The 13,969-nt window shown below is 38.2% G+C and overlaps 2 protein-coding genes across 6 annotated transcripts in view; both read right to left on the bottom strand.

Annotated features, from left to right (window-relative positions):
- Positions 1-5,246, bottom strand: part of Elk (Eag-like K[+] channel) — a 28,481-nt gene extending 23,235 nt beyond the window's left edge. For all 3 annotated transcript variants that reach the window (XM_072011804.1, XM_072011806.1, XM_072011807.1), the window contains exons 1-2: positions 4,962-5,246; positions 2,980-3,090 (exon numbers count right to left, since the gene is read on the bottom strand). In XM_072011804.1, the coding sequence (XP_071867905.1) occupies positions 2,980-3,055 (76 nt within the window). In that variant the 5' untranslated portion in view covers positions 3,056-3,090; positions 4,962-5,246. The remainder of the gene's footprint in view (positions 1-2,979; positions 3,091-4,961) is intronic.
- A 4,896-nt stretch (positions 5,247-10,142) lies between these two features.
- Nop17l (PIH1 domain-containing protein Nop17-like) lies at positions 10,143-13,592 on the bottom strand. Of its 3 annotated transcripts, none has more exons than XM_072011810.1 (5): positions 13,032-13,592; positions 11,727-12,947; positions 11,433-11,655; positions 11,225-11,375; positions 10,143-11,145 (listed from the first exon to the last, which is right to left on the bottom strand). In XM_072011810.1, exons 1-5 carry the CDS (start codon positions 13,554-13,556, stop codon positions 10,869-10,871), a joined length of 2,397 nt encoding a protein of 798 aa, XP_071867911.1. In that variant the 5' UTR covers positions 13,557-13,592; the 3' UTR covers positions 10,143-10,868. The 3 variants fall into 3 exon arrangements, with proteins under 3 accessions (XP_071867911.1, XP_071867912.1, XP_071867910.1); XM_072011811.1 differs by having other exon boundaries at positions 11,448-11,655; XM_072011809.1 differs by having other exon boundaries at positions 11,225-11,655; positions 13,032-13,591.
- Between the last annotated feature and the right edge of the window lie 377 nt (positions 13,593-13,969).

Raw genomic sequence — 13,969 nt, 5'->3', positions numbered from 1 at the left:
AATCTTTCGAGCCAGAGTTCATTTACGTAATATCACGATATTTTTGCGATCCAAGTTGAATAACAGATACTATTATGTCGTTAAGTGTTTCGGTCTTAACGATGCTATTATTTCTACTAATTATTTCACGAAGAAGGGAACACAGAATGTTTGCGTTTTCTGGCGAGAAATCGAGTTTGTAGAGAAACTGTAGTATTTGATGGAACACCAAGATCGAGCGTAATAGCATAATTCTAGGGTCGTCGTATCCTCTTGAAGCGACGAAGCATCGCACTATAACGACACGATCGCCTCGCAAGTGTGGTAAACAAGCAAGTGCCCGGTGCTTGATCGGTACTCTAAGTTATTCGAACTAACGCAAACATAGTTTGGCGCGTGATCGAGCAGATCGAATTTATCTCGAAGATGGATTTTCATTACGGAAAACATGGAATGAGAAATATCCTGGCAATATTGAACAAGTTGAAAAACTACCTACTTACATTACCTGCTTTTATTCTTCTTACCGTGCAGTTTTATACAAATTCTCACCTATGTGTGTCGTGTTAAGCGCAAAACAAGACATATCCTGTTTTTCTGAATGTGAGTTTGTAGGATCATTTTATTCGAAAAAGCTGTATTAAACACACTGAAACGAACGAGTTAAAATAACGTAGGAAACTTTGTCGTTACGCTGAACATTTCGTACTTGCAGCTGTTTTAAATATTACTTATTTTTTCTATATATTATATGCGTATTATACGCATATAATTTTTATATCTATATTATATGTATCTACGCTTTCAAATTTTCCGTCGCTCTACTTATGGTTTACAAGTGCCAGAATGAAAACGAAGTTTCCTGTTTTAATACGTTAAGTAGCTTTAATCGTCTCAGACCTAGGGACCGTGTGTTACCGTCAAATTAATTCTTACGCAGATGCTAGTACAATATTACGCAAGTGTCGCGATGTATGGAAGAGTGGGGCACGTTTTAAGGCCTGGAAATAACGACTTATGCAAATACGCGTATGTAATATGTACAGTAGCTGGTTGAAAGTAAATGTCGTCGATTTAAACACCTCGATTAAATCAAACTGCACCGCCGAGGATTAGTTAGATAGATAGAAATGCAATTTCGTCAGCATCTCGAAAGAGGGAAAAGATGCGATTCCATTACTTCCTAGGACGTAACTTTCCTGTAATTCTCTTACGAAGATGATGACGACGATTCGTAGCCCCTTTCTCGTAATTAGTTTTTCTTGGCTCGTAGGCCCGAAGTTTCTATCAGTATATCGGCGGGCTTCTAATTTCGTATCCATTGCACGAATCTTTTCCGAAGAAATGCCTCTAGGGAGCCTAAGCTAAGCGGATGATCTTAAATGCAAAACTCGTTTCAAAAGATTGCAGGATGCTATTGTACAAATATGCGATCGTGCGCCGAATTCAGCGTACGCAGCTGTTTTCATCGCGCTAGTCGTTCACGTGTTTTTCAATAACAGCAACCGTAAACGCGTAGCTTTTAATTCTTATTGGTCTACCACTCTGTCGCAAGCGACTCGTAAGCACTCGTTTGTTTTATCAAAAGTCGAAAGTTAAAGACAAGGGATCGCGTCAAGGCACTGACGACACGTTCAGTTTAGATTACTTTTCTCTTAGACCCAAGAACGCTATCTTTGTACGACAAAGGGAAAGGTTGAAGATAATCAAGTTGGTGTCTCGGGGGAAGCTCGGAATAGCCAATGTTACGAAAGATGATCTCGTTCGATTCCTTCTTTTCACTATTTTACGAATTGCTGTCGAACTGTGCGCACTCTCACGTTACGGTTATCACGATGAAAGTTTACTAGGGCTCCAATACACCAGAGGCAATTCGGTTTCGCGCGTTATTAACATTGCTAGACATAATATCGATATACGAATTAACGACGACAACGTCAATAGGCGCGGCAAGTATGTACCAAGAGACTCTTCTGTATTAATTTGCAGCTTGATCGAGCGTTTGGTAAATAGCGACACGTGCCGATAGTCCGGACTTATTAAACACCGTGACGGAAGACGGAAGCGATAAGACAAAGGCAAACACGTTGTAACCTATGAAATTTTATACAACCAGATATAATTCAAGGTTGTTTTAAATTTCAAATTGTTTCTTCAAACGAAAGGTCTCGACGAAAGATATATATATATATATATACATGTCTGATCGAATGACAGTACACAGGTAATCGATCACGCGTTGCGTTCCTTTTCGCAAACCACTAGACCCGCTTGAGACTTTTTATATTGACAAATCGTTTCGTTCTAATCCAACGACGCGTAAACGGGGGTCGCCTTGGAGCGTTAGGATTGAGCCTAATCGAATGGTACGATGCTACGTTCCTTTGCACCCCTAAAAAGCTTATGTGTATGTGCTTCTGTTACGTGGTTGAAATTCTATTATATAATATTTTCCTACAGCTATGCTCGGGTCAATCCATCTTGCCCGAGACATGTCTTCATACTTTTAATATAGATATTTTCTATATACACTATCATGCGTCGGTATTTGGACTACATGATATCGTAAACGTAGATGTAAGATATATTTCATATGAAACTTTATAATCTGATTTTTATCTTTTGTTTTGTTTAGAGAATTATATACGGTTAATTAATGCTTGCGATTCGTGACTTGTAAAATTCCGCTGATGATATTAGTTCGATTGCGTGCAAGATACGGATGAATAAGTAAACGGCGTCAAGTTATATCTTTCTGGAATTTCATAATCTTTTTTGTGAAATGGCATAATCGCGTAATTTGTGATTTCTGAAATTTACTTGTGACGTTTCATTTACTTTTTAATTAAACTCGTTACGTATATCAAGAAGCAAACACGTCTATTAACACTGACAACTTGTATAACTTGTGTACGAGTGACCGAAGTTTTTCAATTCGTCTATTTTTTAAAATAATTGAATAAGCTGATTTGATCGGATGATTTTGTTGAATATACTTACGGGTTCCATCGAAACGCGTGGCGATAGTATCTAAGAAAGTATTTTGTGGGGCGAGGAGGCCCTTCCTGACCGGCATTGGGGCCGCCCCGCCGCGCTGTCAGGCGCTCGAATCTGTAAAATAGCGAAGAGAATTTTGTTTCAGTCCAAGTCATGCGATATTCTTGCACCAATTATGCGCTCGACATGTATGCACACACCTATACATACCTAAAATGTAAATGCGCATATTCGGATAGAAAGCTTGAGATCGTTTGTGCTTTATGCATAAGCGTGCCTAAAGCTCGGGAATATATGCATGAGGAAAAAAGCTCTGAGTCTTCGATAGGTAGGTCAGTGGTCCAATGAAAATAAAGGATTGCGTGTAGTGCGGTAGTTGCAGTGATAGATGATTGCGGTTTAAGCAAACTAGAATGAAGTTATTTTTAGGAAAGAGTTTTAATTTAACACGTTCCGAAAGCGGCCACACAGCTTGTATAGAATATGTACTTCGATCTTTTTCTTATTCTATTTTTACACGTCGATCTTTGCGATTCTCTGTGGTTCTCTTTAGCGTGACTTTAATCTTTTCTTTCGTTTCAGATATATACGCGTAAATTATGTTTTTGAAAGCCGTGAAATAGTCGTATATTTTTTGACAGGAAATTTCACGTACGTTCCTTGTTCCTTGTAATTTTATGAGTAGACGCAGAAATGCATTTGCAGCAACAGGGATCTCGTTGAAAAGCGTGGAAGTCGGTGATATTCATAGCTTTTCATTATTGGACAGTTCTATTGTTACTCACGTTCTTCAATGGTATTTGTGATTTCTGGAATTAATCCAACTGAAGTTGTACTTTTCTTTCATTCGAATTATCCATAGATACGAGTCGTTAATTTATAATTATAGTAATGTAGTTCGCAGGGAATCTAATGTTTACATTATCGCGATACCATGTAACCGTATCATAACATTGTAACTTAAACGCGGCTACCATCGAAACATATTTTACATAATGAGTTAAAATTCGGTTACAGGTTCGATAAAACTCTTCGATTATTTCTGAGAACGCTGGAAATAATATTCATTCGATTCAACGAGGATAAATAAAAAGGAGAGAGGATGTCAATTTTTAATGATGAATTATTTATTTGTAAATAAACAATAATATGATTCGCGAATAAAGAATTAAAATGAAACACGTTTTATATATATATATATATATGAATTATATCAAAAACGCATAGCGAACCAATTAAGCATTAATGCCTGTTTCTGTGCTGTTTGTCATTATTCAGTGCGGAAACATTCATTTTGACTTGCTTGCCAGCAAGTGCAATTAACCTACGGCTTTGTATAAAATAACCCGTCTAAAGATTAACGTGCAATTTAATTTATTTGCTTCTTTTTGCGGGAAAATTAAAAAAAAAAAAAAGCTGGAACGTAGCATTTCATTTATTCGCGAAACAGGTGTGATTGATTTATAAAACAAATCTATGTATTCGTATAGCGATTCGGGCAATGTAACAGGTGTGAGAAGAGGATACGGTATAGGATATATTCATTACGTGTTTATCCTCTTGTGCAAAATAGACTCATTTGCCAAACGACTCTGTTCAGTCACTCACTTCATTACAAAAAATTCAGCGTAATGTTTTAAAAGAATTGATTCGAAACATTCTAAAAAATATCTACTTTCTAAGGATCCTCTGCTCAAGGATCACCGTTTACATCGGTTACGACACGTATCTACTATCTAATAGATCGAACAACACTGCCATCGTTTCAACATTTTCAAGCTACTAATTACAGTTTTACGAAGCACAGTTTAGTCTTTAGACACAAAACACGGTCTTATAGAATTATGACAAAGGAATCTAGGGTAAGCTGTGATTCGTTTAAAATGACGTTTGTGTATGCGGAAGAGATTACATCTCGTTGTTCAATTTGCATGCAAATAGTCGAGTATTGAAATTAGCAAGTAGAATCGGTGACAGATACAGACCTTATCGAGAAAAAAGTTCTACCTCAGTGGCAGAACATATTAGGCATTGTATCGTAAACACTACACCTATTTTTGTATCCTCTGCTTTAGATGTCTCACTAATGTGCACTGAACACGTTCCAGGAGAATCGCGTATTCGTCCCGTTACGACTGATTCGAGGCTTTATCGCGACATTACCGAAGAAATCGGGAAACACGCGGAACGTTTGCTGGTACTCGCATAACTGACCGAGCCGAGGGGAGAAATTCTCTCTATCCTGATGGCCCGGGCTCCTGGCTGACTTGCGCTCCGCGCACCTAAGCGCAACATGTGGTAAACCGTTGAAGGTATACACCCATACACTTATTCTGCTCTGTACATGCAAGCAGGTTCGTACGTGTACTCTGATAAGTACACTAATGCGAAACTGTGTAACCTGTACACGCACGCGCGTTGATCGTTTCCAAACGCGTGTGTACCGCGAGCCATAAAACAGGGTCAAGATTTCAACCGAGGATCAAACATGTTGGTTGCACAGTCTTTGATGATTATCTCAGGCAGCATGATTGATGGCTCGTGTCCTGTTCGAGAAAACAATCGAACGATCGTTGATGTAAATACGAGCTCTTTGATCACGTTCGAAACCTCAAATACATCTTACTTAACGATATGATTTATCGGCTACGATGCATCGAATAAGAAATTAAGAAACCTACCGCGTTCTTTGAGCCATTTTCGGATCGTACTTTCTTATCGGTAGAATCGTCATTGCGCGATCTCTCGTTTCAATCTTATGCCAAGGATTTTCTTAGAAGTCCTTTCTTCGATAGAAACGAAAGTGAGACGTAGAAACTTCGAAGATCATAACGGTTGAACGATGGAAACACGGTTTGGAGTTTTTCTTCGTGATACGTTAAAAGATTAAAAGATTTCGTCGAGGTAAAATTAGACTAATTCCTGAATCTAACTTATGGAACGAAATTGCGGAAATCTAATATTTTATGCCTAGCTTGGACGCGAAACGCAATTCGTAAAAAGATTTGACCTCTTCATACGAGAAGAAACTAATTAAACTGTTATTACGTTTTGTAGAGTAGACAGGATAAAAATATTGTCATCGCGTAGTATTAGTTTCTTGAACAGAAGTAAACTTTTGTAAAAGATTATTGTAGGAATTAACAACCCATTACCGTTTTATGGAAAATACGATACGGAATCCAGGACAAATTATTTAAAAGAAAAAGATGCTCGAAAGATTCCCAACGACTTTGAAAACGTCCCGTTTATTTCAGCGAATTTTTCCTCTCGTTATGTGAACGTGCTTTGCTTAGAATTACCTTAAATAACTTAGAATGTCCCGTGTCTTTGTCTAGAATTTTCGACGAAGCAAGATTTTTATTTTGTTAGCTTTCGTTGTAAGAAAACGCAACAAATCAACGCATGGATAGCATTAAATATCATATACATAATATCCTGAACGTTATGAAAATGGTAATATCGAAGCATGTATGATACCCACCTCTAGTGAGTAGAATATTCTATAGTCACATATGCATATTGCTCCTATAAAGGAATTCATTGTTCCTTTAAAGCCCATGTTAGTAGACTGTATATGAATTTGCTTCTTATCACGGTATCGTGAATTTTCCAACGAGTTTTCGTCGACAGAGAAATTTAAATTTACTTTGATAGTTTCGCTACGAAGATTTTGTCGTTTATCGGCTAATCGCAACAAAATGTACAATTCTGAGTGCATAAATAGGAACAGAACTATCTATTTGCAATTATAGCGGATATTTAAAGAACACATAATTTTCAGACTGAAACGTATAAACGAAAATAAATAATTTCGGTTAAATTATCAGAAGAACGTGTACCTATTATCGTACCTATTTATGCCGCCACTATGCTATATACTGCCACTTTATTATATATCCGTGTTTATTTAGATCAAAGTTATTTCTTTTCCAATCAACCTGTTTCCACGGAATATATGCGAGTAGAAAGTACCGTAATAAATGAAACGCGATCATAGATCGGGAGCTCAGAAAATTACCATCGTTGTGATTTCATGCACCGTTTCATCGACTTTTCCCTCAACTCGATATATGTATTTGTGGTGATTGTACGTATGAGTATATATTGAATGAAACGTTAACTTAGGTCAGTTTCGTAGTATTGTATAATATGGCCGCACCGAAGAGGGTCGATGACTGTATTTGCGTGTTAGTCCATCGTGAACAGAGCATGCAATCTGTAGGCGTCTCTGATATAGATCGTTGTAAAAAATATCCCCTTCGACTGTTTAATTCTATAGTCTGTAGGTTTGGCGAAACATGGACAGTAGAATCGGTATGAGACATAGCAGACGCGACAGGAGTCAGGAGATTCAGACCAATGAAGAATCAATGGTGTCTTATTAGAGTATCGTCCTCGTATCATTTTCATTTTTATATTAATTTCCGTTATTTGTACGTATACATTTTTTCAACCGTCTGTAATAAAATTTTCCCGTTCGTTTGTCATCCTCGCGAGTTAAGTATTCTTTGCTCGAACGAAAAAGAGTTTCTTCAAACGTGATGTACGTAAAAGGCAATCCGACATGTCGGCCTATTTTCAGGCACGAATTCAGCAGCGACGTCAATGCACTTGCGAGAGTAGCGCTTGGAGGTAACATATCAGCTTGCAATCAGTTGGTAATCCCTCGTTTCATAGAAAAAATTTCAATACGTCAATTCCTTCGATACTTTCGCGATCAAAATCTATTTCGATCTCTTCTCGAATTTTTTTCTCAGCTTTTTCTTAAGTGGATTTCACCTACTTATAGAACCCCACTTCGTCTGCTACAATGGTGTTCGATACATTTTCTATAATAATCCAAGTAGGGATCCCTTAGCCAGAAGGTGTGTATAAAGCGCGCGAGACTAAAATCTTCCACGAAGTGGAAAATATATTTATTTTTCTATCGTACATGCTACAACGGATAGGAACGTGGAATTTCAAACACGAATTTACAATTGTTCACCATGTCGAGAGAAATATCAACTCATGATACAAGTGAATGAATGTTTTCTGCTTATATAAGATGGAAACGTAATACCGAATAATATGTAGCAAGAAACGCGATATTGATAAGCCGAAGAAAAAATAATCTATAAAAAAATGCCTGTGTTGCACGAAAATTGTCAGTGTCAGTGGGTTATCCGGGCAGCACGGGGTATAGACGGCGCGTGGTCACGAAGCAGGGTCCATATAATCGATACTCCACTACTTCGAATACCTGACTCCGTAGGGAGGGATGGAGAAAAGGAGACGGATTGAGATAAAAAAGAGGCAAGAAGGTTCTAAGGATACTTACCATTCTTTTCCCTCCTGGTTTACTCAAGGATCTTCCTTGCTTCCCCAAGGAATGTTCGAAACAACAAAAAGTCGTACGAACAATTTCACCATCAACGATGGTAAAATTAACGAGTCCATTTTCCGTCGTCTTACCTCCCGTTCTATTCAACCCTTACTTTTCTTTTACCTTTGAACGAGAAACTGACATATTTCTGCACCGTAGTTTTCTCGCAACGAGAAAAGCTTGTGCGAAGAATTGTGCTCAAAATAAATGTATATTATATAAATATATACGTTATAATAAAAGTACATGCTGAAAACGTTTATTTTAGTTTAAGCACGGAATGTATGGCAGCTTTCTGGATGCGCTTTTGGGTCGCGGGGAAGTTATTCCGAGGTTAGCCGACCTCTTGAAAGCTCAAAGGAGTTATTACATCTTTGTACAAACAACGCGATCGTTGCGGACAGAAATTTCCTATTACTTAAACGTCTGAGACATTAGAAATTTTTAATAAGTCTTTGAAGCCGATAGCTCCGGCACTATTATATTGAATTCGATTGTGATTCTACCACCCACGCCGAGGGATTATGTTATAAATATCTATCAATAAGTTCTTTGGTTCCACGTGATCCTGGTGTGCGAATATCTCTACCGGTGAACGAGGTTGCTAAGATCTCCGCTGTGGCAAATAACTCGCTGACGTTTAACATCTGTAATTCTCTTTTAGATACCGGTAGGCCTGGTCTGTGTTTTCCAGTGGTGCCAGGTGCGATGGCCGGACGGTATAACGACGTAACGGCTGCCGCATTGCCGATGTCGTGTCTACAGTAACTACGGTACATGGGGTACGTGTACCCTCGTGTACCTACGCCAACCTCTGACTCTCTCTAGAGGTGGACGACTTATCGACCTGGTGCTAGTCAGGCCTACCACCTTTATCTCGTCAGCAGGTTCAATCACGAAATTTATTACACGATTTGATCGCGTGGATTTTATCAAATTTAAATCAATTTGAAATCGAGCTGACCGAGGAAACGCGAAACAGAACGATCCCCTGCGATAATGCGTTAATTTTTATTTCATTCGTTGCTGATCGTACTCAAAATAATTTCGTAACCGAATCCTTTTAATTATATTACAACGTATGCTATCGATGCTAAGATTAAACGGAGAGAAGATAAAATAATCTTGGAAATGTCGACAGATTTGCGATATGTGTTCTACTCTTTAGCTCGCATTCCCAAGAGAGGGTAGTACCTTCGTAGTGTTTGACGAGAGGCCCTTGTCCTTCTAGGTCGTCTCTTAGAGTGTTTGCGAATTAGGCCGCGACCCCGTCTCCGTCGTCGCGAACCACGATGGTTCTGTGGTAGTGGTTGCAGAGGGGGTTGTGCCGCGAAATTAGAACGTTGCATTCGTGAGGGTCGTCGCTGTCTCGCTCCCGTGGCGGGGCATCAATAGGAATAATACGAGGAACTATGCGATGCAGCTCGTACATAGGTAGACGCGAGTGTAACGACCTTACACCCCCGCAGGTAGCGGGATCGATGGGCTTCAACTCCGAGCAACCTCACATCCGCAGCTCCTACCGTGGGCCAACTTCCTCCACCGTGTTGGCTGTCCCACTTTTCTGTCGCATTTTACTACTACGATGTAACGTTGTTTCGCACCTTACGGCCACTGCTTGTCGACGATAAGCGAACTTGTACTATTTCGAATAGAGACGGTTCCGCTGCGACAGACAATGCCTAGCAACGAGGCAAGGATTCTCAAACACAGAAAATCATCGGATGTTTCATTAAAATTTGAAAATTCACTGTTGGAAATAACTTGGTATATAAATAGGGTGAATGAAACCAACTAGTTATTTGTTTAAAATATATTGTAAACGTTTCTCATAATGATAGTACGGTCTGAGAATTTTGGAATTAAATTTCATAGAAACGATAGTGAATTAAAGTCGATCGTATCGTGAAGTTTTATTCCCATTTCTCTGTTGAGTAGAATATGCTAGTATTGTGTTACGTGCATGCTGATATGGCAAACGCTTCACTAAGAAAGCAAGTGCGTTATTTACTCCAACAATGGAGTTACATGTTGTAATCGTGACGTAGATTATATCGTGATTGTTGCAAAGGTGTACTCGTTACGTATATTCCATTTTATAAAATAGATTTCCACGCAAAAAATGTTAAAAAACATGATCCTTTTACTTCTTCTATACGAAATGGTTAAAATTCAAAATAGATCGCGCGAGAAACATTCAAAAGATTCTTATTTTCACATGATATTTTATAAATATAGAAGATAAAATATTATATAGAGTAAGGTCGATGTTTTTAAACTGTCGAACGAAAAAATTCTATCTAGGATTGTTTCTTTGAGAACCTTCTACGTTAGTACGAATATACAATTTCACCAAGACATTATCACATAATTCTAAGTAGATTTCATATTTTTGTCTAACTTCTCGAAGACGGTCAATAAACCATCTTAATTCGCTTTAAAAGCTTTCAAAGTTTTCAAATTTGCTTTAAAAACATTATCACATACACATTACAAAACGCCTCCGTTGGTGAACTAACAAAATTTACATATCAAGGTCAAATATCAAGTCGTTCTTGAATTGTGCTTTAACTTCGTCCTTGGCAGTGTCATCCGAGTTGCTCGGACGAATTTCATTCATTTCTTCTTTGATACTCGTTACAGTCTCAGAAACTTCTGTATTTTTTTGATTTGCTTTGTACTTATCACGTTCCTCCGTTTCGGAATTTTCGCTTTCGCTCATTCTACGCTCATAAGCACGCCTTTTATTTCGTAATTTACGTTGGTTCTTTTTACGCTGACCAAGAATACTGGAATTCGATCTAAAAAATTAAACAAGTTGATCGACGTACATGATTATTAAAAAAGAAAGTATCGATGCAATCGCTATTGTGATAGTACCTGAATAGTTGTCGCGATACTACGTCGTTGAATCGTACTGTCTTTTTTAAGCTGGAACAATCTAATTCAGAATTTAGATCCGGTATCGAATCGTAATGGCAATCTGTAGACGATGCAGCCGTTCCAATTTCATCGGCACTCGATTCGGATACTGAACGCGAAAGATTATGATTGCGTTGCGATCTTAATATACTTTTTGGGAATGTACCTGTTATATTATTACTTATCAACTCATCTCCGCTGCTCTCTGAAACAGATCTAGTTTTTGTTATAGTATGACAAAGTTTTGGTCTTTCTTCCATCGATGTTGTACTGTGTCGTTCAGCTTCGTCGTCCGTATCTAAATGATTCGGGCTAACATTTATAACGACACCATCGTCCTCTGTTCGCACGTCGATTCTTCGATCTGCCTCGAACTCATCGTCCTCAGTCTGTAAAGCACGAGTCGATTAGTACAAGATAATCTTTCGCTTTGATTTTTATAGATATTTAAAATACTGACCGTTAATTCTTCTAGTTGATTCTTCAAAGACGCAACGGTAGGAAAATGTTTCTGTTCCATGAACTCTTCGTTTATACCAACGTAGTATTCTGCTAAATTTTCCACATCTGTTAACGTAATAGTAAATACAACATTGTTATCCCACGGTTCGACCGTGACCGAATGGGGATTTACAGAATTCTCGGTTATTTTTAAACATAACGAATAGTGCTGTGGAAAAAATCCTGTACCTACAGATGTTAGTAAAATGTGTATCCCTAAATTATTTTGTAAAATTCTATAGCGAATAGAATCTGGATTGACATTTTTTACATTTACAGTAATCGTTAATTGATTCTTATATATATTACAAATAAACGTTGGCAGTGAATACTTAATGCTAGGATCTAAAAATGTGTTTATATATTTTTTGCTAGTCCGTAGTGTTGTATCACTAGAATCTTCTACATTTTCGCTCTCATATTCCGTTTTTGTAGTTGCAAGCACTGTTTCACATTCTTCAACTAATTTAGGTGTAGAGTTACTCTTATGACTCTGACTAGGAGAATCTTCTGTAGAATCTTCTGGTAGTAGCGGCACAGTATTACCAAAGTTACAAGGATCACTATCTACTCCACTGTCCTCTTTGATATTAGATACCAATACCACTGGTTGTATAACTGGTAGCGTAACAACAAGCTTCTTGTGTTTTGCATCGAACTTAGCATTACCCCTATCTGCATCCACACGATAAGATAGAGGAAGCTCCAATAAATATTTTGCAGGTTTTATGCTCTTTATGCTGAGATAACGTTCTTGTACATCTAGAGAAGCATCAGTGGCAGTTTTTAGTAGAGGTAGATCTATAGTGATGATTAATCTCTTAGGTACCGTAGCATTCATTTTTGCATTTCTGTTAGTGCTAAAATCTTCCAGCTCTACGTCGGATTGATATTTTATAGAAAATTTTGGCGTAGTAAATTTGTTATCCGTGTCTGTACTTTTATTTGCTTTTTTGTTATAATATTTGGTAGAAGGTGACCGCTTTGGCACTTTCTCCATACGCTTGGGTCGTGGTTGTCTGTTCTTGTCGTAACTGGCCATTAGCTTCTGATAGATCTCTGGTTCTATGTCCAATTCCTCTTCAGGTTGACTCTTGGATGGTTTTCTGATCACAGTTGGATGGCATATTCCTTTGTATCTCATGTGTGGAAACTTTATATTTTTCCTATCCAATTTGACCTAATACATTGAGTAAAAATCAAATGACAAGGACGAACAGATAAGTAACTTTGTACAATGATCCAAGAAAATAGTGGTACTTACATTAAAATTATTTTCGACACCATCTATAGCCGTGCTGTTAACGATTTTGCGAAGTTCTGCGTGTTTCGTCGATAGGAAAATGGTATCAGGATGAAATATCACATCGAAGACTTTGCAACGTACATTTTTTTTGTCAAGGTCATCACGAGGTGGTGTTAACAAGTAAGGAATAGACCATTGTTGTCCATGATGACCTTGTTCGAAGGAAGGTTGACTGCTTGGCGGATCTGTAAGTTCGCTCGTGCAAATATTTAGGAAACATTTTTTGTCTCCGTTTACGCTGGTTTTTATGACGTAACTAGGCTGTGGGGCAACGAATGTAACGTCGACGCCCCGTTTCTTCTCTAACAACGTAATTTCTTTTTGATAGACCTCCATATTTTTCGGATCAGTCACCTCTTCCACGTATTCGATCAACATCTTGCGGAACTCCTCCTTTTTCAGGCACTCGGTCAAATTTTTCAGCTCTTCTTTGGTCACGTCTAAATCTTCCCAATTTTTCCTATGTATATCGTAAGCGTCCATCTTTCAGCGCAATAGTGTTTACAAATAAAGTCGCAGTAGAATGATCGCGAATCGCTATACCACGTGGACGGTTGCGCCACTACGCCGGCCGGTTGAATAGCGGTCAAACACGGAACTTCGAAACGTCTAATGGCGTTCGCGCCACATTTTTCTAGTATTCTCTATTTTAGCGTTATGTATCTCTCTCTTTTTTATATTTACCGTTAAAACAAAACCTTTTTTTCCGACCTCTGACAAGACACTTTACTTTTTTTCACTGAGAGAGACAGTATCACGTTGGAATATCGTGTGAATCTGCTTAATTTCAACGTTTCCAATCCTCAGTCGTACATCCTCTTTTGCTGTTTAAGCAAATGCAGGCGTATCGAACAAACATTAACGGCGTTACGAAGGTCGATAGACGCATCGAATAG

This window comes from Bombus fervidus, chromosome 10, assembly GCF_041682495.2.
Source record: "Bombus fervidus isolate BK054 chromosome 10, iyBomFerv1, whole genome shotgun sequence".
NCBI lineage: Eukaryota > Metazoa > Arthropoda > Insecta > Hymenoptera > Apidae > Bombus > Bombus fervidus.
This window is presented reverse-complemented; position numbering and strand designations above follow the sequence as displayed.

Coding starts and splice junctions, on each gene's coding strand:
- Nop17l (XM_072011809.1), bottom strand. CDS start 13,556: ATGGACGCTTACGATATACATAGGAAAAATTGGGAAGATTTAGACGTG. Junction 11,656..11,726: donor ATCAACTAGAAGAATTAACG/GTCAGTATTTTA, acceptor CGTGCTTTACAG/ACTGAGGACGATGAGTTCGA. Junction 11,146..11,224: donor GTATCGCGACAACTATTCAG/GTACTATCACAA, acceptor TTAATTTTTTAG/ATCGAATTCCAGTATTCTTG.